Source organism: Loxodonta africana, chromosome 8 (genome assembly GCF_030014295.1).
Source record: "Loxodonta africana isolate mLoxAfr1 chromosome 8, mLoxAfr1.hap2, whole genome shotgun sequence".
NCBI lineage: Eukaryota > Metazoa > Chordata > Mammalia > Proboscidea > Elephantidae > Loxodonta > Loxodonta africana.
The window spans coordinates 91850231-91875976 of record NC_087349.1 but is presented as its reverse complement, the minus strand read 5'-3'; the positions used below and the strand labels follow the sequence as shown (position 1 = coordinate 91875976).

At 49.9% G+C, this 25746-nt stretch overlaps 1 protein-coding gene across 3 annotated transcripts in view; it reads right to left on the bottom strand.

The window, feature by feature from the left end:
* MINDY4 (MINDY lysine 48 deubiquitinase 4) overlaps positions 1-25746 on the bottom strand; it is a 158431-nt gene that overhangs the window by 24482 nt on the left and 108203 nt on the right. For all 3 annotated transcript variants that reach the window (XR_010322748.1, XR_010322747.1, XM_064290116.1), the window contains exons 13-15: positions 21856-21923; positions 7381-7444; positions 3880-4041 (exon numbers count right to left, since the gene is read on the bottom strand). Coding sequence is in view for 1 of the 3 variants with exons in the window: in XM_064290116.1 (XP_064146186.1) it covers positions 3880-4041; positions 7381-7444; positions 21856-21923 (294 nt within the window). In the remaining 2 variants the exon portion in view is untranslated. The remainder of the gene's footprint in view (positions 1-3879; positions 4042-7380; positions 7445-21855; positions 21924-25746) is intronic.

Below are 25746 nucleotides of genomic sequence, written 5' to 3'. Positions count from 1 at the left end.
CCAAAGCCATCCATGGACTGACTGCCAGATTAAAAAAAAAAAAACAGCTGCTGTCAAGTAGACTCTGACTCATGGTGACCCCATGTACGTCAGAGTAGAACTGTACTCCACGGATTTTCAAAGGCTGAATTTTTAGACGTAGGTTGCCAGGCCTTTCTTCCAAGGTGCCTTGGGGTAAACTCAAACCTCCAACCTTTCATTTAGCAACTGAGCGTGTTAACCATTTGAATCACCCAGAGACACTGCCAGGTTTGAAGCCTCAATTTAAAAGAATCAACCCCTGATGATTGGCAGAGTTACAGTCTGTCATCTCTGAGGACAGCATCTTTCAACCATTCAAACACCAATAAATCATTCAACATGATTTATCCTTGTATCCCAGGCACCATGCTGGGCACTGGGGATACAGCAGTGAAGAAAACAAGAACAGTTACCAGGTTAGTGGGGAAGACAGATAGTAATCAAACAATCCCGCAAATACCTATGCATTACACTTCACTGAACGTAAGGTGCCATCGGGTTCAACACTATTTTTGGTATCACTAAGAAAGCTGCCAATTCAAGCCTGACCCACCATCGACTACAACATCATGCAGATGGCAACATCTGAAAATGGATAGAGGCGATGGTTGTACGACATGATGAATGTAATTAATGTCACTGTATTATTTGTGTAGAAGATGTTGAAATGGCAAATGTTTTGTTATATATATATATGTGTGTGTAAACTTTCTATTATGATATATAATAATTTTTTTAATGCCTCAGAAATGTTGAAATGTGAAGAAAATTTGCATCTTAAAAACAATGAAATGTGGTAGTGGTACTTAAAATCATGAAGAGGCTATGAAGGAAAAAATTAAGATATAATGATTGAGAATGACAAGGTGGGCACGAGAAGAGGCCCCCCTATTTAGATAGCACAGTTGGGACAGGAAACGACCCTCTTCGGAAGTAGCATTTATGCCAAACCTTGAAGGGAGGGAAAAGCACCTCAGGTGGAGGGTACAGCAAAGGCCCAGGGGTGGGCAAGAACCTGAGAGAAGACGAGTAGGGTTGATGCCCAGGGTTGGACAGGGGGAGTGGCATGAGGTAAGGGGACAGAGGAGAGCAGGGACAGGTGTTGGAGTGCCTGTAGGTTGGAGGAAGAGTTTGGATTTTCGTCTCAGAGGATGTGAAAACCACTGAAGGGTATTAAGCAAAGGAAAGAAGTGACCTGGCCTATGTTTTTACAGATCTCACAGGCTGGGGTAAAGACATAGGATTAAGGCGGTGAGGACAGAAGCCAGAGACCAGTGACACCGTTGGCTTGGACCAGGGTGAACGTGTTAGGCTTGAGAAACCATTCAGGGTGGAAGCCAAGTGCCTACTGATGGGTCAGGTATGCTCCTGGTTTGAGTGGCTGGGTAGACAGGGCCATTGCCTGAGCTGGGGAAAATGGAGGAGAAGCAGAGAAGAGGATGGAACGTTCAGAACCCTCACTGCCAAGCTCAGCCTTCCCACGGGTCCCTTCAGGAAGGCAGCAGTGAGCACGCCCCGCAGGCCATGGGGGAAGTGTAGAAATGAAACCTCTGCCCCATCCTGCCCTTCCCGGCCCTGTCAGTCCGCAGCACCACCACCGCAAGCCAGACAGGGCTTGGCCTTCCATCCAGTCCACAACTCAGGCATGAGCTTCACCCAGGGCCAGCTCTGGGGTTGGGGGGAGTGAGGTGGAAGTCAGACGAGCAAGACCAGCCCAGTGGGGGTCAGAGGTCCTACGTAGCCCTGGTGTGGGCAGAAGGCTGGGTACTTACAGCAGGGGCACATTTCTGTGGTCAGAGTTTCCTCTGCTTTCCCCAGGCATACCCCGAGTGTGGGGCATCTGACAAGCTCGCTGACAGGACCTCCCCACCCACCTCCACACACTTAGTGAGAGCCCCCAGCCCAATTCTCAGCCAGGAGCAGTGGAGACAGGCTGTGAGTGAGAGGCAGGCCAGGGATGCCTCCAGGGGGAAGGGAAGCTTAAGCCTTGTAAGAACAGCCCTACTATGGGCGTCTTGCGCTGCCCCGGGGAGGAAACCAGGCCTGGCCAGAGCAAGGCCAGCTATGATTCCAAGTCCAGGCTTGGAAGCTGAACCTTCCTGGGATTCCCTCTCCATCCAGCACAGCTAATCATGTAGGGCCCAAGGACTCAGGAACAGAAGGGATGGCAGGAACAGTTAACAGAGGGGAAAGCCCTTCATCTAAGCTGCCAGGCCCTGCTTGAGCCTTCAGGGGAGAAGGCAGAGGCTGAGGCCTAGCTACAGGGAGCTCACTGAAGAAGAGGCTTCTCAGGCTCCTTTCATAGTAGCAGGCAGAGAAAAGGAACACCTGCTTGCTGCAGGGAGGCAAAACTCCCATTCCTAGATCATCGACAGCAAAAGAAAGTCTACTTGGATTCCTGGAGTCTACCAGGAGGAAGAGATTGTTGTAGGGCCTGAATTTCTTCAGCAGTGACCTTATTCCAAGAGAAGGGTGACCCCCAAATGGTTTTCCCAGCAATTACCTTCAATAGACCAAAGAAAAACAGTTTACTTTTTGACCAACACCCTCAACCCAAGAATGAAACCAGGGCACAGGGTAAGCTTCAGATTCCACTAGCACAGCCAAGGTTATCTCTCTGAATATTTTTGGAGCCCACCCAGGGTCTGATGTTTGGAGCCCTGGTGGTTCTCACCAGCCACGTGGCCACGTTCCTGGGCCTCTTTCAGATACCAGTACATCTGAGAAGGAGCCACTACCATGCTTTTCTATCATAACTCTGCTTTCTGTTCCCTGTGGGGGATCAGTCAGAGAGGGGATCTGGGGATGGGGCCACTTCATTTGGTCCATTATCAGTGGGACAGCGAAATTCCACATGTGGTCATCCAGAAGGGGCTGGGTGAAACTGGGCCCTGGCCTAACATCCCGTTCTCCCCAAACCCTGCAAATCAGTTCACCGGCACTGCTGGCGTGCCCAACTCTGTGCTGGTTCTGGGGATAAACAGTGGATGGGGGAAGCCTGGTCCCAGCCTCCAGGGATCTTTGAAAAGGTGATCACCATGTAAAGGGTCTTGCTCTCCTCACAGGGCAGACCTTTCCATATAATCAACCACAGAACAATAGTTCATAGAAGTCCAGCATCCTTTGAAGAAGAAGTAAAAACCAAGGCTCAGAGGTTTGGTACAGGTTGGGACAGGAGTTCAAGGTCCCATGCTCCCCTGCCCAGCCCCTCTCAGCACTGCTCACACCCCCAGAGGATCAGTCATCCTACATCCGCCCAGCTTCACCTGGGGGCCCTTCCTTCCAAGACCCTGACTACAGCAAGAGAAGAGGTGGAGGGAATGACACTGCAGCCAACAGACCAAGTGGGGCCTAGGACCCCACATTCCCTGTCCCTGGAGAAGACCCCCTTCCCCAACACACACACTCACACACACAGATACAGACTCACATATTCTCACATACACACTAACACATACACACACTCACATGTTCTCACACACATACCTGCTCACACACACACACACACTCACACACACATACGTACACACACTCACAGGCACACTCACACACACTAACACATGGCAGTTGCAGCCACTCTGGCAATTGTATTACAAATCCCTGAAAGCCCCTTTTTAAACAACCTTTTCCAGAACGTGGTATCAGCTGGCCTGGGTCTGAATTAGGTGCCCACAAGGAATGGAACTGAAGCTGTTCTTATTCCCAAACCCTCTGTGATTCAGACTGGGCTCAAGTTCTGCCCGGCTCTGGGAACTTAAACTTTCCACCCCCTTGCCCTCACACACACATCCTTCCCTCTTCTCATTGGCCCTAGGGAGCCAGGCCCCTGGTTTTTGGAGAACGTGAGTGTCTGGGTACCTGGCACACATTATAGTGCTCAAAGAGAGATAAGAAGCCCACATCACTGCGTGCACCAATGCCTTTGAGAAGCGTGATGTTCCCATTCCCAGAATCCAGCTCAACCACGTCGTTGAAAACATTGGACACAGCTTTCCCGGTCAGGAGCAGATTGACAAGTTCCTGTTGATGAGAGAAAGTAGAAAAGCCTCAAGATCAGCTACTAAAAGTGTGGTGGTGCGGGGGAGGGAGGCTGGGAACAAGAAAGAAAAAGGGTGGAGAAGGAAGGAAAGCAAGGTTAATATCAGAGGAGGCTGTGACCTCAACTTCCCCACCAGCCCTGAGGGAAGAGCTGCCAGTGTTTCTCACAGAAGCTGCTCTAGGAGCTCACCAGTCTTTATTCAGCAAGCATGAACGGCATCAGCTGTGCACAGGACCCTGTACTAAGTTCTGAGGGAGGGTAAGACGTGGCTCTAACGCTGAGTGCCCAGGTCTGGGGTAGGGGAGCAGGCCTGGGCCTGCACTGCCAATATACTACACAGAGATGATGGCAGCTCTGCCAATGTGTGCTAGAGCGTTCTGGGGTTCAGACGGACACGAATCTCACCACCATGCCACACCTGCTTTGTGGGGAAGTGGCACTGGCTCGGTCTTGAAGGGTGGTGTTTCTTTTTCCATAAATTTTTATTCTGAAATAATTTTAGACTCTTAAGAAGTTACAAAAATAGGACAGACAGTTCCCATGTACCCTTCACCCAGCTTCCCCCAATGATAACATCTTACACAAACAGAGTACATTGTCAAAACCAGGAAACTGATGGTGGGACCACGCCATTAACTGAACCACAGGCCTCATTTGAATTTCACCAGCGATGGGGGACGGGGGATGGAGAAGGTTGGGGAGAGAGTAAAGTATTTCAGGAGCCAGTAATGGTAGAAGCAGAGAGGTGGTGGCAGGAAAGCCCAAGTCTAGTTCTAGCTGTCTCTGTATCACCTGGTTGTGTAACAGCACTGGATATCCCACAACTTGGGCTACTCACTCTTCAACCCAACAAGCACCCTAGCCACACATCCAAGGGACATTAACATGCATAGGGCTATTTTTCCTGCTGACTCCTTTATCCAGTGCCTTCTGGGCTAGGGTGGACCATTGGGGCTGGAAGGGCCCTTATTCAGGGCATCTAGCAAATTTTTTTTTTTTTTTTTAGGGGCTCAGCCTCTGGTTAAGAAGGGGGAAACTGAGGACTTAACCAAGCTACACAGCTGGCTTGTGAGAGAAATAACCTTCCCCACACATTTCCTGGCTCCTTGTCCAGTGTCCCTCTCTCTCTCACCTCTCCCACCCTTGGGGTGCCACCCTGGCTGACCAAAGACTCAAGGGGAAGAGCAGTGACCTGAGCCCGAGAGGTCTCTACGCGCCTGCTACGTGGCTGGGGGAGGGTGCAGGGAGCCCAGCCGAGCACTCCTCTATATTATTCACCTTCTGCATGGCCCTTGCTCTTTGTCTGGCAAGCAGAGGGGGCACCTCACAGGCCCTGTGGGAACGGCCACAACAACCCTTTCCCCAATGTCCACTCTGCAGGACAGAGTTTATGAAAGTGTTTCCCCTGAATTGTGAGAACCATGTCCAGGGTTAATAACTCCCTCAGGGAACAACACCACCCCTGCCCCACTGGCAGTAAAAGAGGCCCCACTGAATGGCCACCAAGGGGCCCCCATTGAAGGGAGATAGCGGTGGTCTCATTGTGTCCCTACAGAGGAAATGAGAAAATAATTTGGAGGAAATGTCTGCTCTGAGATACTGCACCTTTGGGGCTGCTGCTGCTAAGAAAGGCGCACCCTTTTTCAGATGAGTTTGAGTTCTCAAGGACAAAAAGGGCTTACGCCCCACTCTTAGCAGGAAGCCTTCTTGAGATGGGCTAGGAGGGGCCACAGGCCTTTCCCCGCCACTAGAATAAAAAATCACACTGTGGCATAGTGGTCATTTAGCCCCTTGCTGCCCAAAGTGTGGTCTGTGGACCAGGACATCACCCTCATGGAGAAGGCTGTTAGAAATGTAGATTCCCAGGCCCCAGCTCAAAGCCCACTGAATCAGAACCAGCTCTGCAACAAGACCCTCTGGGCATGCGTGTGCCTGTTAAAGTTTAAGAAACACTGGTCTAGTCCAAATGCCTCGTTCTACAAATGAGGAAACTGAGGCTCAAAGAAGGGAAGAAAATTACCCCAAGGCATTCTGTGAGTGAGACAGAGACCAGGGCGTGGAGCTAGCCCCGGACTCCAGCCTAGCGTCTTCTCCATCCACTTGGCTGCCCGTGTCTAGGCCACACCACTCTCTGCACTGCAGAAGTGGGAGCTTCCACAGGGAATACAGGTGCAAAGAGTGAGAGCAGACCCAGCCGGGCAGCCAGAGGGTGGCCCTTACCTTGAGGTCCTTCTACAGAAGGCAAGGGAGGCCAGCTCCTCAGTCCCTCAAGCACCCTTGACAAACTGGAGGCCCTAAGCATGGTGCCAGGGAGGTTTTCAGAGCTGACACAAGTAAGCCAGGACTTCCAGGACAATTGGGCCCAGCAGACCGAGCAGCTCAGTCCAGCCTGTTCGTGCTACACATTTCGCCCCCATCGGCCACTGAGATGGCCCCTGGGTGGTGCAAATGGCTTGCTCTCAGCCACTAACCAAAAGGTTGGTGGTTCAAATCCACCCAGCAGTGCCATGGAAGAAAGGCCTGGCAATCTAATTCCATAAGAGTACAGCTAAGAAAACACTAGGGAGAGCAGTTCTACTTTGTAACACATGGAGTCGCCATGAGTCAGCATCAACTCAAGGGCAATGGGTTTTTGCCATGGGGGGTTAGATTTGGCTGTGGCCCATGCGACCACTTTGGGAGGCCTTACCTAGTGGCACAATGGTTAAGAGCTCGGCTGCTAACCAAAAAGTTGGCAGTTGGAATCCACCAGCTGCTCCTTGGAAACACAATAAGGCAGTTCTACTCTGTTCTATAGGATCACTATGAGTCGGAATTGACTCGACAGCAACAGGTGCCATGGAAGGAAAGGACGGAGCCCAAGTGCAGGATTTGGCTCTGGGTCCTGATGCCTACTAGGTAGGTTCTTGAACAGGTCCTTTCCCCTGGTGTCACCTGAGTGATTGGGCAATCAGGGACAAGCAACTATGCTAAGGGCCCCAGGTGAGGCCCCTCGAGGGCTCCTCTATGAAGATGTAGAGGGAAGGGTCTCTGCAAATACAATGCGCAGAGCAACTCTGAAGGGGCCAGGATTCCCCAGCCTTCTCCTGGGGCCCAGCGCCCTGCCCCTGTAGCTTTCAGCTCAGACCGGATGCAGCACATGCTCCAGAAATGAAGAGTGAAGCTGGGTTCTTTCTAGATCTCCCTGCCAGTGAAGCCAAGCACAGGTTGGCACATTTCAGCTGCTTGGAGAATGCTGGCAGGGGACAAGAGAGAAGGAGCGGACAGGGGGAGATGAAGGGAAAGACCGGCTGACTGGCCTGGCCCCCTGTGCCACTTACCTGTGTGCAGTATCCATATGCTCCAATCAGATGGTTGGTGGGGACGTCGAAGTCCTGGCGAACTCTGGAAAACATGGGAGCGACTATGTCAGCACTCTCTGCCTGGCTCAGGCTGGCCGGCCGGGCATACCTGCTGGGCGACCCTGGGGTTCCAGGCTGAGGCCTGGAATTCTGGATTTGGAGGGAACCTGAGGGCTCTGTGTCTGTGCTCTCCATTGAGGAGCTTCCCTCCAGAAGGGCTTAAGGCCGGAGCCCAGGGCTCCTCAAGTCCAGCTCAGAGCACTCTCTGGGCCACAGCCCCCATTCACTTCACCAGGCCCTCTGTGGACACTGGAGAAGAGAGACTGAAGTGTGGGGCAGCAATGTCCTGCATTAGCACCCCCACTGTCACTTGCTGGTGGAGACTGGTGGGAATTGGTACTGCCCCTTCTATCTCTGGGCCTCAGTTTGCCAGTCTGTTCAATGGGAGGAATGGTCCCTAAAGCCTCTGTGAGTTCCAAAATTATAGCCACCACCCCTGAGCACAGACCTTGTACCAGGCAGTATACACACAAGGCTCAGAAGAGCGGGCTTAGCCCATGGGCAATGGAGCTGGCAGGGGGACCCCAGGCAGCCAGTCTGACGCATGTGCACCCCCTTTTCACCGTGGCCCCACTCCTGGAATGGGTTTCCCCAAAAGGCACATGGTGAAAAGCTCGTTTGCCAGAAGGGAAGGATTTCTAGGGCTGAGAACCAGAACAATTCAGGGCGTCATGCTCAGCAGTGGCCGTGTTATACGTGGCATGTGAAGTGACAAGCACCAGGAGTCAAAAAACCCTCCCCGAATTTCAAATTGTTCCTCACCATCTTGTCTCTGGGCCAGAAAGTCTACGGTCAGCACATTATTCATTTGTTGCTTTTGTTGTTGTTAGCTACCATCGAGTGGGCCCAGAATTCATGGCGACCCCATTCACAATGGAACAAAAAGCTGCCTGGACCTGTGCCATTCCCATGATAGGTTGCAGACTGGACAATATTCCATTGTGATCCATAGGGTTTTCGCTGGCTACATTTCAGAAGTAGATCACCGGGCCTTTCTTCCTAGTCTGTCTTAGTCTGAAAGCTCTGTGGAAACCCGTTCAGCATCATAGCAACACACAAGCCTCCGCTGACAGAGGGGTGGCAGCCGCGCATGAGGTGGAGTGGCCGGGAATCCGCCCCTTTGGGAGACTAACGGAGTCGTATGTTGCACAGAGGTGCACACTGGGTAAACAGGAAAGGAACAACCATTTATTGCACATGCTCAGCAGGTGGCAATTTCAACCCTCCAACTGCCTTGCAAAGCTGGAATTACTACCTCTATTTCGTAGATGTGGAAACAAGCTCAGAAAGGTGAGAGACTGGCTTCCAGAGCCACGCTCCCTCCGCTGCTGCTCCACCCCTCCCTCAGCACTGTGCAGGGGCCTTGCTGCTTCCCTCGCAGCACCCCAAACAGAGCCCTGAGAGGTGCTCCACAGGTGGGAGGGCTTGCAATCAGGACTTTTATTCTTGCTTTTAGTGGAAGAGAAGAGAAACGTGGTCTCAATTTATGCCTTTAATCTAAAATCTACCACAAATCCACAAGCCTAAAACACACACCCAGGTCCCTGTACCCTCTGCAGATGGGTTTTGAAACTCCAGCTCCCTGGCCCTTGTGGGACAAATGCTTTCTTGTGGCTTTTAATAACCATGGCCAAACCGGGAAGGTTGTGGTCTACAGAAGAAGGTTGCTGCAAAGGCCAGGGACCTGGCCGATAGCCATGGGGGCTCGGGGCCCTCTGGGATTGGCTTCTGTGGCTCGCCCACCAGGCACAGCCCCGCAGGCCTAGGAAGGAGCCAGCTGGGGGTGACTAATGGCCCAACACGGCATTCGGCTGGCACTAGCTCAGGCCGAAGAATTGATGGAAACGTTCTCCGCGGCATAGCCAAGGATCTTCTGAAGGGAAGAAAATAACCTCAAAGGAGTCCTGGGTGGACTGATAAGCATCGCTGGCCACAAGCCACCATGAAGTTTTCAGAAGCACTCAGATCTTCATAATCCCACAGCCTCGTGTTCACCCAGCGCGCAGGAGAGCCTGCGTCAGCTAGGAGCTGAGGGACACGCTGAAAGGACAATGGAAGGAAATGGTAATTGCATCCTTAGGTGCAAACACGATGGGAAATTCAGCAGTAGGCTCGGATCTTAAAAGGGAGCAACATCTGTATTTCACATTAGGGCATTCAAGTGATGCCCAGGAGCAGCTTATGGCTTAAGAGATTTACAACTCTGGCAAATCTAGGTGCCGTGGCCTCCCTCTGAGGGAATTCCTGGAGAGCCAAGTGTGAGGCGGCCTTGAGCGAGGAGCACGGCCCTGCTCTGCCCAGGAGAAGTCTGTTCACAAGGCATGGCCATCAAGAGGCCCACGTTCTAGCCCTGGGTCACTCTGTGACAGCAAACCAGGTCCCTTGCCTCTCTGGGCCTCAGTCTCCCCTTTTGTAACATGAGTGGTCCCCAACTTTTTTTTTTCTTTCAAGTAAAATCTTGTTTACAGAAGCCCAGTGTATGACTCATAAAAGCGGCTGCTCTGGCTGAAGGCAGGTGGAGGGCTGGTACCATCCTTCTCCACTTTGCCGGCCCCTGAAGCCCCTCTGGGGAACGCCGGGGTCTCCATGGACACTCACCACTCTGGGAGCAGAGACTGCAACACTGGGGGCCTGCCTGCACTCTGAGGCTCCCGTCTGTTCTGGGCTCTGAGACACAAGGCCTGATGGTCCCTTCCCTAGGAACGAGCTGACAATTTCAGCTAACAGGCAGGTTTTCCCTTCCTTGGTTTTCCTGGGTGTTGGGCAGCCCTGGGCCCCAGGAGAACATTGCACAGCCTGAGGCCCCAGACACTTAAGCTGGATGGCAGGAGCAAAATGGGCCAGGGCCTCGAAATGTGTTCCCTGGAGCTGTCCTGCCCTAGGGGACTTTCAGAAAGCAGGAGCAGGAGCTTCCTGAGAAATCAGATTCCAAGGAGCATAGTGTGAGGGAGCTGGAGTGGACTGGACCAGGGGCTTGAGAGAAGGGCTTGGCCCTGGCCGCCCCACTTCCAGCCTCCTCAGCATTCGCTTCCTTCTTTCTGGTTCATGGGCAGTACCAGCAACAGCCGCCAGACCTCACTGTCCCCAGAGACGAGCTGAGCCTCTGAGATCAAGCTGCTCAGACCCAAGGGTGCAGGGTGAAGGCCTGGCCTTGAAGGCATCCAATTCACCCACTGACAGGAGCGGGAACAGAGAGCTCTGCCCAGGATGCCAGCAAAGATGGACCTTCCCACCAGCATCACACTGACCTTAATCAGGGAGTCCCACAAAACAGAACAAAGAGACCAGCAGGGCTAGGGAGCCCTGAAGGGTCATCATCTTGTAGATGAGAAGAAAAATGCCCAGATTCGGGGCCTAGAGCTGGCTTAGCCCTCTGCCACCTCTGTTCACTCTGCCTTTTGCCGCATGCCTAGACATAGTAAGGCTCTGCCACTACACAGGCTTACAATGAGTGCACCTGCCATCTGTCCAGTTTCAGTCTCTTTCAAATACACTGCCCTCTCTAAAGCCCTGTAAGGCCGAGAAGCAAGTGCCACCTCCATATTACGAGTGGGGAAACTGAGGCCCAGTGAGGGGAAGGACCTGTGGTCCTATGGTCACACAGAGTCAGCAGAGCCAGGACTGTGTCCTGGGACCAATATCACACAGTGGCCTGAAGCCTGCGATGGTCAGCCGGTCAGTCAGCCCCAGGGTGTTCTAGGAGCTCTGAGGCCCCAGCCCTGATGGGGGCACCCCAGCCCTGGGCTGGGGAGCTCCTCTAGGACCTACCCTCCCTAACCTGAGCCTCTGGCTTCATCTCCCCTAAACTGTGTCAGTGTTCTTCCCAAATGTGGCTGAACATGTGTACCTGGGCATTTTGTACAAAAGTTTCTGAATAAGAAGGGAAGTGTCCACATAGACTAGAGACACGGGTCCAGTTTATGGTCACTGCTGTTCACCTAAAGCCAGTGTCCACAGGCCAGGTTTCAGAGGCGTGTGGGAGTAGCCTGCTCTGCCTCTGACTGGCTGAGTGAACTCAGGCCAGTCTCTCTCGCTCTCTGAGCCAGTTTCCTCTTTATAAAGCCAGAAGACTGGAGCAGGAGTTCTCCAGGGACCTTCTGGGATCTGAACAAAGGTGCCTGGTACATGATTCATATTTAAAACATCAAACCAAAAATAGGCAGTGATTAACCTGGAACGGCCTGACCAGCCTTTTCCCTCGACCTGACCACTGGGGTGCTGGGGCTCCCGGAGGAGGTGTCACTGCCCACTGGGGCAGCTTGGCCTATCCCTGACGCCCAGCCCACCCCTCAACTGCACGTCCTTCATTTGTTCACCCTCTCTCCCATCCACCTGCAGCGACCTCAGAGATGACAGCTTTTTGATGGGTTTCATTGGCTTTTGAGGACAACATCAATAGTGAAAAGGGCAGTTGTGGTGCAATTAGGAGAGCCTGGGCTTTGGAATCATGGAGTCCTGAGTTCCAGTTGCTCACCAGTTGTTCCTCTTTCTAAGCCTCAGTTTCCCCGTTTGCAATATGGGTATGATGGTACCTCTATCTATTACAGGTTGCTGTGAGAACAAAATGAGATGAACTGTATGAAGTATTTGGCATTCAGTAAATATTACTTCCCTTTTCCTACAATAACAACAATAAAAACAAAACACACACACACACACAGATCCAGACGTCATGCTCCCTGCAACTCGACCATTCGTACCTTGGCCAAGAACCTAGAACAAATGGAGGCCTCCAATTGGTGGGAATGTGGTGTGTCTTTCTGAAAAGCATTCAGATTGAGCGGATATCCACTGCTTTCCCAGGAAGGCCAAGAGAAAGGGGACAATAAGTCAGAACACCTGGGTATCAGGCCTCTCTGCCACTTGGTGCTGAGTGACCTTCAGCAAATTGCTATCTGTCTCTGAGCCTCTGTTATGGGGGAGAGCAATAACCACCGCAAGGGGTGTTTCAATAAAGGACAAGGCTGTGGCAAGGCCTTAGAATCTGCAGAGAGATCCACAGGCTTAAGGGGGCCATTATGTCCATTCTCCAGGCAGTGAGAAGACAGGGCTAGGATGGGGCCAGGAAGCAGAGGAGGTACGTGGAAGGCTTTGCAGGATGGAGAGATAGGACTAGGGCCTGCCTGGAGGAAGGAAGAGAAAGGCAAGGAGGCAAGCTCCTCAGCAGCTGGCCAAAGCCCTTCCCAAGCTGCCTTCCGCCTCACCACCCACCATCATCCTCACCGTGGGCCAGCACCTTCCCTCCCATCCAGTCCTTGTGCAAATGTTCCCTGCAAACCCCCACCAGTGGCCCTTGTCTGCCTTCTTTCTGCCTCTAAAACCCTTCCCACCCAACCCTCAGAGTCCTGCTAAATGTCACCTCCTCAATAAAGGGGCACCTCCCTCGCCTCAGAGACATATGTGCCCCATGTTTGCTCCTGGAGTCCTGCCCTGAGTCCTGTACCTCTCTTTCCTAACAACACTCACCAACTGCCATTTGTGGGCCTGCCCTGCACCTCCAGGAGGCCAGGGTTATGTTGTGTCCACTGGCTCCTGGTGCCCAGAACTGGGCCCTCTCTAGACCCTCCAGTGCACAGCAAATGGGCCCCTAAATTAAGCAAGCCGGCTCACACCCACCCCAGGAGAAATTGTGCAGAGGCCCTGGTGAACAGCTTCCAGAAGCTGCATTCCAGGAGGTGTGCAGAGGCAGGCGGAAATGAGTGTCCCACCCAAGAAGCTGAGGCTGGCCTAGCACAGAAGCCTCTTCCAAAAGCTTAATTAGTTACTGTTCCTTCCTCACGAAGCCTGTCCTGTTCCTCTGGCACTGGAGCCCTTCATGGAGAAAGGAGGTAGTCTTTGGGTAGGTGGGTTGGGGTGTTAAATGCACACAGGGTCGAGGGTCAGGAGACCCTCCAGCTCTGCCACTAACCCCAGCGTGGCCTGGGCTCATCCCCCTTCTCACGTCCAGTCCACAGCTCAGTGTCCATGGCTGCCCTGCTGTCCTCAACCACACCCAGCTAGCACACACTGGCCATGGTTTGCCATCTCAGCTGCTTGGGGCCTGGCTCAGGCAGAGTCCCTTGCTTTGGCCCAGACCACACTGGCTGAAATTAAACAGAGAGTGAACAGACATCTTGTTTGGTATAGACCTATTTGGGGGTCTCATTTCTACTTTTCCTCCTAAGTCAGCAAACACAGCTGAGCTGCTCTCTCACCCCCTCTCCCAGCCCAGGGAAGGGTAAGGCAGGCACAGGGTCTTAAAATGGGAGCCAGGAGACTCGGATGGTGGTGTCAGCTTGGCCACTAACTTGCCCTCAACTTCTGAGAGCCTCAGTTCCCTCATCTGTAAAATGGGTGATGGTCTCTAGCCTGTGAGCCTGCCCCTCGAGTTACCAGAAGACGCTAGAGGCCCAGAGTAGCTCTGAGAGCCGTCCGCCTTCCTCCTCCACCTCCAGCCCCTGCCTTCTGCAGGGTGAAGGGGCTTCATGGGGCCCCTGAGGGAGCCTCTCCGAGCCAGCTGGGGACCCACAGGAGGCCAGAGCTCTGTTCACTGTGCGGGAAGGATTTAGTGTGAGCCTTGAGACGGTATTGGAAGAGGAAATAAGGTCAGATGAAGGGAGTGGGGCCTGGGTAGCAAGTCTGCAATTTCCATGATGAGTCCCACAATGACACCAGTACCCACAAACCCTTGCAGTCCCCTCCTCCCAGCTACCACCCTCGTCTCTAGACACTGTTGCTGAGAATGTTCATATAGCTTGGCCTCTAAGCTGAGTCAGGTTTAAAGTCAGATGGGAGTTAATCAAGGAAGTTCCATTCCCCTCTTTTCCCAGATACAGTGGGGATGGGAAGGGCCCTTAACCACCCAGTCCAGCCTTCATGGTAAATATGGAAAAGCCAGCTGAGAGACGGAAAGGGATTTGTTCAGGGCTGCGAAGCCAGTTATTGCCTGCGTCGAGACGGGAGCCCAGGAGTCGGAGCTCCTGGTCCAGGTGGTTCTGTTTGCACCTTATTATTCTGGGCTGCAGGAGTTAAGATAAGCATGATGCGGGTGGAAGAGAAAGCTGATGAGCACCCTCTGTTCTCTCACATTCAGACAGCACATCTGAGACTACCAAGAGCCTAGGACTCTCGATAAGAACAGCCCCCTACCCATATCCTTATGCCACAAACAATCTGCCTAGCCAATCTCCCTAAAATGTTCTTAGTAAGCTATGCTTGTATTTGCTGAACTAAAAGCTTTAGACTCATTTTTCTTCATTTCCAAGGGGAGCCTTGGCCCAGATCTGATCTGCCCCAAACTCACCTCTGTTCTTCCATTCTTTAAAATACCCCAAACTTTATTTCCTGACTCTAGCCCACCCCTTTCCTAGCCAGTGTGGCAGGCCTCTGTTGTTCTCAACTGCCTTCTGGGGACAGCTTCCCATGTTCAAATGCCCCATGATGGGTACAGCCCCAGACCTGGCCTGTCAGAGCACAGTGCCCTTGGTCACCGGGATGGTTATCAGAAGTGGGTGTCTAGCACGCACAGGCTGAGGAGCTACTGCAGAAGGGGCTCTGGGATTGCTAGCACCCACCCTGCAGGAGGGCCCACCTGAGAACATAGCTGAGACAGAGGACGGAGGAGTCAAGAGACAGAAGGAGGAATACCAAGTCCCAAAGACATTGTTCAAGTTCCTGGATCCAGCCCCTTCTGAAGCCCTAGACTCGGGATATAAATCAATTAATAGGCTTTAACTCGTTCAAAACTGAGTTCTGTCACTTCCCATGGCATGACCAACCCTCATGCTTGGCTTTCATTTCAAGGCTATTTTCTCAAAGAAATGAAGTGTTTTGTTGTTGTTGTTGCTGCTGCTGTTGATATCTTGGAGAGAGTTACAAAGAGCATCAGAGTCACATTGGTGTAGATGTTGCCCAGTGTTTTCCCCTTGCCCTCGGTGCCTGCCTTGGCAGTTCAAAAATTACTTCAGGCAGTAAATAGCAAATTATTACCTATTTTGGACTTTCAAGATCGCCCTTGGGCCACTGAAGTTGCCAGTACACTGAGTGCCAAGTGTCTACTCTATGAAAAGATTTTCTTCACAGGCTATCTCTCACTCACCCACCAGGCCTGTGCCAGGCTCTGGCACCCACATTCCTTGAGGCATGCATAGGGCCATCCTGGTCTGGCTCAGAGCTGGCCATGACCCCAGGGCCCTGAGCATCCCTGGGGCCCTGAGGAAAGGAGCTCAGTTAGGCAAGTGTGAAAGCCTGCATGAGCTTTTCTGTAAGCAACTTGAGATTTTAGAAAACAAAATGAATGACTTGAAATAAAGTGGAAAAAAAAAATAATAATAAAACCTACACTGGGCTTTGCACACAGTCTGGGGTAAACAAACCTCAAAGGTCTGCTTCATAACTGTTCTTTCAGCTTTTGAAGGTGGAAGTGTCAAGGCAGCAGTTGGAGCCACCAGTGCTCTGCTCTGTTGGCATCTGCCCATGGCACCCTCACCCTAGCTCAGCCCCAGGCTGGGGACAGCCGACGACAGGAAAGACCCCGACCCTAAGTACCCAGGCTCCAGATAGTAAGCCCTTGCAAGAAGAAGGACCGCTGTTATGGATTGTATCCCCCCAAAATATGTACTGGAATCCTAACCCCTTTACCTATAGATGTAATCCTATTTGGAAATAGGATTTTCTTTGTTATGTGAATTAGGTTGTAACCAAGTAGGGTGGGCTTTAAACCTCATCGGTTCTGTGTTATAAAACGAGATTAGACACAGAGGCACACACACACACAGGGGAAGACAGATGCCATGTGAGGATTATTTACAAACCAAGGAAAGCCAAGGACTGCTGGCAGATGCAAGAGTCTGGAGAACTAGGAGAAGGGTTCATGGCATCAATATGGCTGAGGCCCTGTTTGGGAATTTTAGCTTCCAGAACTGTGAGAAAATACATTGTGGTTCCATACAGCTATCCATTTGCAGTATTTCAGTTACCACAGCACCAGGTAATGAAGAAAACCGCCTTATCCTCTGTCTTACACATGCACGCACTCGCACACAAAGCACACACACACAATCAAGCCACTCTTCACACAATCTCAAACACAACCACTCATACCCGTACTATCTCACACCCAGCCACACAGCCTCACCGGTCTCTCGTTTGTGCACACCCAGTCACACCGCCACCACAGACTTACACACACTCACGTGGTATTTGCAAAGAACTGAGGTAGGCTCCTCAATCCCTACCCCATTTCTCCCTATGATTTTAGAGACTCTGTTGTCAACTGGGGCTACGAGGACTTGGTTCAATTACCCCAAGTTGTAATGGAGCACTCTGAAACATCATCGAGGGATTCTTTGGCAAAGCTGGACCTGAACCCAGAGCCAGAAGGCTGTCGGCCACCAGCTAGGTGTCCAGGTTGTGCTTGCAGAACTTGGGCTTCTCCAGAGGGGAGGCTCAGGGGCCGTGGTTGGGGATGGAAGAGGAGCAGGCAGGGGCTCTCCCACTCCCACGGCAGCTGCTTCAACCGGAGCAGTTCTACTGCACCTGCTTTGTAGAGTGAGCTTCAGGATACAGTTTGATTTTGAAAAAGAGGGAGAGGGAGAACTCATTTCACTGCAAAAAGAGTTTTAAAACCACTAGTCCAACCCCTCCCATTACAAATAAAGAAGCTAAGGCACAGGGTGGGCCAGTCCCACAGCTAGTTGGTAGCAGAGCTGAGATGGGAACGCAGCTGTCCTGACTCTGCATCTTCGCCGGTGCCAGGATGCTTCCATCCGACTCAGCACCAGCCAACTGGGCTTCTCTGGACAGCCTCTCCCAGCAGCTGACCAGTGGTACTTGGCCTGGGTAGCACTTCATACTTGTGCGTCCAAATGTCCAGGAAGAAAGGCTTTTGCAAGCTGCTAACCCCCACGGGCAGGCAGGGGTGAGGTGGGTTTCTCTCAGCCCCAGGACTGTTATCATCAAAAAATGAACCACAACAAGCCTTCTGCCAAGCCTGGCACTGCTCCAGGAAGCCCAGGACAGGTGGGCCGGGGAGCCAAGGGGAGACCATTTGAGTGCAGTGTGACTGGCATGTGAGGAGCGGACCGTTACATGGGCTCCCCTCCTGAGATGCAAGAACAGCCTCTTCACAGAGCCCTTGGAAATGCCAGGAATGGTAATGTGTTGTTTGAAAGAATGTCAGCATGACCCTCTCACAGGAGCTCAGCAGCATCCCGACTCCAGGGTCACTCTCACCTGCTATCACTCCTGCCTTTCCCCTTGGGGCCGCCACCCCCTCAGAAGGCACCCCTGTACCAAAGGAGGACAAGTCCAACTTTGCTCGGGGGCTCTCATCTCTGGCAGGGCCATGGGAGCATGGGGTGGTCAAGCAGCCAGGTGTCCACCCTGGGTCTCCCCAGGTCTAGAGGGAGCAAGGATCCAGAGAAGTCCAGGAAGGCACATGTCTTAGTTTCTTAGTACTGCTATACAGAAATATCACAGGTGGGTGGTTTTAAAGAACAGAAATTTATTTTCTCACAGTTTAAGAGGCTGTTGTTGTGTGCCAGCAAGTCGATTCCAACTCACAGTGACCCTACAGGACAGAGTAGAACTGCCCCATAGGGTTTCCAAGACTGTAAATCTTTAGGGAAGCAGACTGACACATCTTTCTCCCTCAGAGCAGCTGGTGGGTTCGAACTGCTGACCTCTGAGTTAGCAGCCAAGTGCTTAACCACTGTGCAACCAGGACTCCTTGTTTCAGAGAAGTCAGAATTCAGAGCACTGGCTCTTAGGGGGAGGCTTTCTCTGCCATCTCTGAAAGAAAATGTCTCTGTTTCTGTAGACCTGGCATTTCTCAATTCCTTGGCAGTCTCCACGTAGCATGTATCTTCCCCTCCATTTGTGTTTGCTTGTCTCTGGGTCTAATCTGGAACTCTGGTGGCACAGTGGTTAAGAGCTATGACTGCTAACCAAAAAGTCAGCAGTTTGAATCCATCAGCTGCTCTTTAGAAACCCTATGGGGCAGTTCTACTCTGTCTTATAGGGCTGCTATGACAGCAATGGATTTGGTGTCTAATCTGCTCTTTTTTAATCTCAAAAGTGGTTAGGTTTAAGACACACCTTGCACTGATACGACCTCATGAACATAACAAAGAAAACCTTTTTTCCAAGTGAGATTACATCCACAAGTATGAGGGTTAGGATTCCAACACATATTTTGGGGGGACACAGTGCAGGTGCCCCAAGGCCTGCCTCCTTCCTCCCCTGGTGCCCTCAGATGGTCTAAGTAAAATTTTTCTTGAATTTGAACAACTCATTTTGGGACCTTTTTAAGTACACAGTCTGGATTGCTCACTCCCAAGTCAGGGACTGATTCCCCCTTCTTTTTTTATGCCCCTCCAAGCAACAGCCCACAGGGTTCAGGCAGTTCATTCATCCCAGGAAGTGCTTGCCAAGAGTGAGTGTCCCCAAAGGTGGACCAGTCACAAGCCCAAGGACTTCCCAAGATGGCAACATGGCCTACACCACGAGGCACCAAGCCAAGACTGAGGGCAAGAAAAGACAGGAGGGGACACAGGGAACCTGTCCAGAGTTAGTCTGGGATAGGATCACCCTGGAAGTGGCCCTTATTCAGGGTTTGCTGCCCCCCAGGAGCCGGCAAGCACGTGACATGTATTTCTTCATTTCGTCCTGTGAGGCAGGTATTACATCCCCCTGGTACAGAGGAAGAAACTCAAGCTCAAAAGAGTCATTTGCTCACATTCATAGAAAGTCAGGCCTCAGAATTGAATGTTTTACTCCTGAACTTTAAACAGCAAACAAAAGAGCCAGTTTGGGGCCCAGCCTGCCCAGGCTGAGCCAGGATCCACCAGCTTCTCATGTGTAACCTTGGAGCAAGCTATTGACTCTCTCTGGGCTTTCTTTCCTCATCTGAAAAATAAGATGATCACAATTGTAATAGTTCCCACTGACTATGGTTGTTACAGAGATTAAACGTTTCACGGGTAAAATGTTAAGGCAAGAGGTCTAGCACATGAGAAGCCCCAATACATGTTTGCAATTTTTCTGTCTGCAACTAGGACTTCTTTTATCATCTTCTTAGATGAGGGGGAAGGGAGACAACAGAGATGAGACCAAACCAAACCAATGCCCTGCAGGTCCAACACTAAAGCAGGTGTCCACCAGGTCCTCTTGGAAGATGGAGGCCCAGGGTCTCCAAAGCTTCCCCCACTGCCAACGGGAGGCCTCAAGACCCTCTGCCTCCAGGACCCAGGGGACGTTCTCAGGGCTTGGGGGAAAGGGATTGTTATTTCCCTGCTCTCTCCTTCCCTGGAGAGAAGGAGAGCTGACTCCAGTTGAACCACGCGTGTGCTTGTGTGTGTGTGTGCGCACATGGGTGTGTGTGTGTTGGCAGAGAGGGGAGAGACAGGCAGGACCCTGATTTCAGGCCCCTTAGCATGAGGCTGTGTAGGTCCAGCAAGGTGGCCTCCCCACACCAGCTCCCACAGGTGCTGCAGCCTGCACAGGGGCTGACTCAGCCTGGCTTGGTTGGATGGGGTAGGGGAGGGGGCAGAAGAAGCTCCAGTTCTCCAGTAGCCCTGATATGGGGCCTTGAAGGTCCTTTGAGATGGCTAGGCCTGGCAGAACCACTTCCTACGGGAGCGCCTGTGGAAACAGGGTAACCAACTCTGGGATGGCTGTGCTAGTGACCACCAAAGCAGAGCCCCTCACAGCCAGAGGGACCCTGCACAAATGGGGAAGCTGAGGTCAAGAGGGTCACATGTAAGGCCTTACTACAAGGCCTGGCCTTCTGAGAGCTCAACTTCCCACTCAGAGAGCTCAGAGGGTCTCCCTTATACCCAGAGGCCCCCACCCTACCCTATCCACCCAGCGATTAGCAAACGCAGACCTGGGGAGAGACAGCGAGGCTTATATTCTCCACACATGTGAGCTCAGGCCAAGAATGAATCATATCATTATGGCAAGATTAGAAGAAAAGTGCTGTTAGAAATGCTGTGTACACACACGCATTTAACAAGGTCAGGAGCAGCACGTAGCAGGCAGGCCAGCAGCATGGGCCAGAACCACGCATCCTCTCCTCCAGCAGCAGAGGCCTCAGGAAACACAGACAGGGCTGTTCAGGCCCTACAGTGGGAAATAGGTGTGTCTCCTTCCATACCCACTCACCCGCTTGGGCACCCACAGCTACTTGTCCCACCACCCTACTCCACAGGGCCCACCTGCTTAGAGTTTTTCTCAAATCTTCCCCCACTGTGTCATTTTGTTGTTGTTGTCAGCTGCCATCAAGTCACCTCCAACTCATAGCGACCCCATGGGCAATGGAACAAATTCTGCCCAGTCCTGCTCCATCCCCATGATTGGGTACAAATTGGGCCATTGTAACCCATAGAGTTTTCATTGGCTGATTTTCAGAAGTACATACCAGGCCTTTCTTCCTAGTCCATCTTAGCCTGGAAGCTCCCCTAAAACCTGTTCAGCATCATAGCAACATACAAACCTCCACTGACAGACAGGTCAAGTTGACTGCACATGAGGCGCGTTGACTGGGAATCAAACCCAGCTCTCCGCGTGGAAGGTGAGAACTCTACCACTGAACCATCACTGCCCTCATGCCCGCCATATACTCCCCAAAAGTAAAATTCATTCTTCCAAGTCCCCATGCCCTCCAGAGTCTGTTCTCTGCTTAGAATTGAATGGGGCAATTAGATGTACCTTACAAAACTATTAATCTGCTGTGAATCCACAGCCTTCCCTATAACACACTGCCCAGTGACACATGCAGATAAGAAGCCTGGCGAGCTTCTGGGAAATGAGTGCAGTGCAGGAAGGTGGTGCTGGGTCAGCCTAGGAGGCCACTTTGATAAGGACACATTGAGTAATTGCTGCCTGTTAGAGATCTTGCTCATGGGGTCAAGCAGGAAAGGTCAGGTACAAGCAGTCTTCCCAGTTTTCCCTGTTTCCAAGGCCTCTTTTCAGAGGCTGGCCTGGACATCCCCTTGAAGCCTCCAGGACTATTCTGGCCTCCAAAGAATCCACCCTCCCCAACCCTTTGGGGCCCTCTGTCAGCTCTCGGGCCTCGCCCTCAGTGGTTCAGCACTCCACATGCTTGACTGTGCACATACTACAGTTCCACTGGGGGAATATCTCAGATCATCCTATACCCCTAGCACATCTGGGGACACCACAGAGAAGGTAGCACAGAACCAAGTGTATGTAGAATGAAACTGCCCACTCTCCTCCACCCACCAACTTTCCCCAACTCCACGGCTCCAGTCATCCTCTCACTAATACTGACTAAGCCCCCACTGTGCACCAAGCACTGCTGTAGGCCCTGGGGAGGCAGCAGAGAACAGGACAAGTCCCTGGCCCATGGAGTTTACCCCTGTGTGCACTTCCCAGAGGGAGGAGGGTACTTACAGCTCCGTGGACCTGGACAGGATGGCAGACAGGGTGAGCAGGATGCATCCATAAGGACCTGCCTCAAACTGCGGGGGAGAGAAAAGAATGAGCACCCATGAAGTTCCACTTCCCTCTGTTCAGGCCCAACCCCTCTGTGGCCCTAAGCCAGCCAGCCCTGGAGGTTGCCATGTAGCCCTAGGCATGGTAGGGCTCTGACCCCTGGAAAGATGGGGAGCCACCAGCTTGAATGGTGATGTGGGCCCACAGAGACATCTGCACCCACTGAATTCTCCAAGGTATCAATACACAGCAGGGGCAGCCTCCATTACTTTGATGTGCAAGTGTCTGAAACTTGCATTGGCAGGGAGAAGCCAAGATGGCGGACTAGTCAGACCCACCATACCATCCCTCTACAACAAAGACCCAAGGATCAAAGTGAAACATGCAGATAACAATCCTGGAACCCTGAACATCAAAAAGGAAGGATAAAGAACTGAATCAAACACTGCCTGGAAGAAAAAATTGAATGAACGCAGACAAAGAGGAGTGATACAGAGCAGAGGGCCTCTTCCAGCCATCCTGGCTCAGCCTGGGCATCTTGGGACAAAGCCAGCAGCAACCCCAGGTGAGGCATACCGGAAGGAAACTTCACAGAATGCTCATAAGAGATAGAGAAACTATATAAACACACCCAGAGAGAAGTAAGCTGAGCAGATCATGATTCAAATCTAAGGAAGGAAAACACAGGAAAGGGAGAATTCCAGGGATCCTGCTATCCACAGAGCATGGAGGGAGTCAGGATCCAGAGTAAGGTATACTCAAAAGCGGTGGTTCCTGACCTCCAGAATGGGTGACACACATGAGGCAGTGGAACAACAGAGTATCAGCAGGAGTTCCCCCACCTGACCAGACCTTGAGTGGCCCTCCTCGCACTTGTTCAGGGTCAGACTCCAACTACTGGCTTCAAAATAAAAGGCGGTATAATGGTGCAGCTACAGAACTTCCACATGGAGAGGAAGTCAAGGCGATATCAAGCTATAACAGACTGTTTTAAACTTAGGAAGATAGGGTAAATTTCAGGGTAATCACAAAGAAAATTAACCTACTCACTAAAATAAAAAAGAAGAAAACCATAAAGACTCAGCAAACACAAAATAAACAACAACAAAGGAAATGAAAAGGAAATCCATAAACAAAAAGAACTCAATACAGAAAAGTAAGTGGAACAAAGAAACCGTCATCATCACAAAAAAAAAAGCACAACCAAATGACAGCAGTAAATTCACACTTATTGATAATCACACTGAATGTAAATGGGTTAAATGTACCAGTCAAGAAACAGAATGGATGAAAAAAAATGACCTGTCAATATGTTCCCTACAAGAAACACACTGTAGACACAAACATAAAAATAAGCTAAAAATCAAAGGATGAAGAAAAATATATCAAGTAAACAGTCGCGAAAAAAGAACAGGTGTGGCAGTATTAATTTCTGACAAAAATAGACCTTAAAGCAAAATCCAACATGAGAAACAAGGAGGGGCACTATATAATGATTAAAGGGTCAATCAGCCAAAGAGGATGTAACTATAATATTAATAAATATTTATGCACCCAATGACAAAGCTCCAAAAAACATAAACACTAACAAAACTGAAGACAGACAATTCACTTTAACACACCACTTTCGAGAAAGGACAGAACTAGAAAGAAACTCAACAAACATACAGAAGATCTAAATATCACCATCAAGCAACTTGATCCCATACACATATATGGAACACTCTATCCAACAGCACATACACATTCTTCCCCAACTCACTTGGATCATCCTCCAGAATAGAACATGTTCTAGGCCACAAAGCAGCCTCAATAAATCAAAAAATATCAAAATAATACAGCACATCTTCTCAAATCACAACACTATAAAATTAGAAATCGGTAACAGGAAAAACATGAAAAAGAACATCGAATACATGGAAACTGAATAATGCTTTGCTTAAAAATCATTGCATAATAGAAGAAATTAAAAATGAAATAAAAAGTGTTCTTAGAATCAAACAGGGATGAAAACACAACATACCAACACCTTTGGGACACAGCAAAAGTGGTGCTCAGAGGTCAATTTACAGAAATAAATGCAATAGAAGGGCCAAAATCAAAAAAGAAGGGCCAAAATCAAGACCTTAACCCTACAACTCAAACAAATAGAAAAAGAACAGTAAAGGAAGCCCACAGCCAGCAGAAGAAAACAAATAATAAAGATTAGAGCACAAATAAATGAATCGGAAAACAGAAAAACAATCGAAAGAATCTAGACATAGTTCTTTGAAAAGATTAATAAAATCAATAAACCACTGGGCAGACTGACAAAAGAAAAAAAAGTAGAAGGTACAAATAACCCAAATAAAAAATGAGATGAGCGGCATTACAAAAGAACCAACTGAAATAAAATGGATCATAAAAGTATTATGAAAAAATACACTCCAACAAATTTGAAAATCTAGAAGAAATGGAAGAATTTCTAGAAACACACTATCTACACAAACTAAAACAAACTGAGGTAGGAAATCTGAACAGACCCATAACAAAAGAAGAAGTTGAAAAGGTCATTTAAAAAAAGCTCCCAACAACAACAAAAAGCCCTGGCCCAGACAGTTTCACTGGAGAATTCTATAAAATATTCAGAGAAGAGTTGGCACCAATAATATAATACTCAAAGTATTCCAGAACATAGAAAAGGAAGGAGTACTCTTGAATTCATTCTTTGAAGCCAGTATAACCCTGATACTAAAACCAGGCAAAGGTACCACTAAAAAAAAAAAAAAAAAATTATAGACCAACATCCTTTATGAATATAGATGCAATAATTCCCAACAAAATTGTAGCCCAGAATACAGCAGCATATCGGAAAAATAATACATCATGGCCAAGAGGGATTCATACCAGGTATGCAAGGATGGTTCAAAACTAGAAGATCAAACAACATAATCACCACATGAATAAAACAAAGAATGATAATCACATGATAATCAGTGCAGAAAAGACATTTGATAAAATCCAACACCCATTCTTGGTAAAAACTCTAAGCACATAGAAATAGAAGGGAAATTCCTCAACATAATTAAGGGCCAATATACAAAACCAACAGCCAACATTATTCTTAATGGAGAGAGACCAAAAGCATTCCCCTTGAGAACAAAAACCAGACAAGGATGCCCTTTATCACTACTCTTATTCAATACTGTACTGGAAGTCCTGGCTAGAGCAATAAGCCAAGAAAGGGAAATAAAAGGCATACAAATTGGTAAGGAAGGGGTGAAAATATCTCTATTTGCAGATGATATGATCATATAAATAGAAAATCCCAGAAACTCCACAAGAAAATTACTGGAACAAATAGAATTCAGCAAAGTGGCAGGGTATAAGATCAACATGCAAAAATCAGTTGGATTCCTCTACACGAACAGAATTCTGAAAAGAAAATCAGAAAAACAATACCATTTACAATAGCCCTCAAAAAGATGAAATATTTAGGAATAAATCTAACTAGAGACATAAAAGACTTATACAAAGAAATCTACAAAACACCACTGCAGGAAACAAAAAGAGACCTATAGAAAAACACACCACGCTCATGGACAGGAAGACTTAATATTGTGAAAATGGCAATACTACCCAAAGTGGTCTACAAACATAATGCAATCCTCATTCAAATTCCAACATCATGGTTTAATGAGATGGAAAGCCTAATTACCAACTTCATACGGAAAGGAAAGAGGCCCCAGATAAGCAAAGCATTACTGAAGAAGAAGAACAAAGTCGGAGGCCTCAATCTCCTCAATCTCAGAACCTACTATACAGTCACAGTAGTCAAAACGTCTGGTATTGGTACAATGAGAGACACTT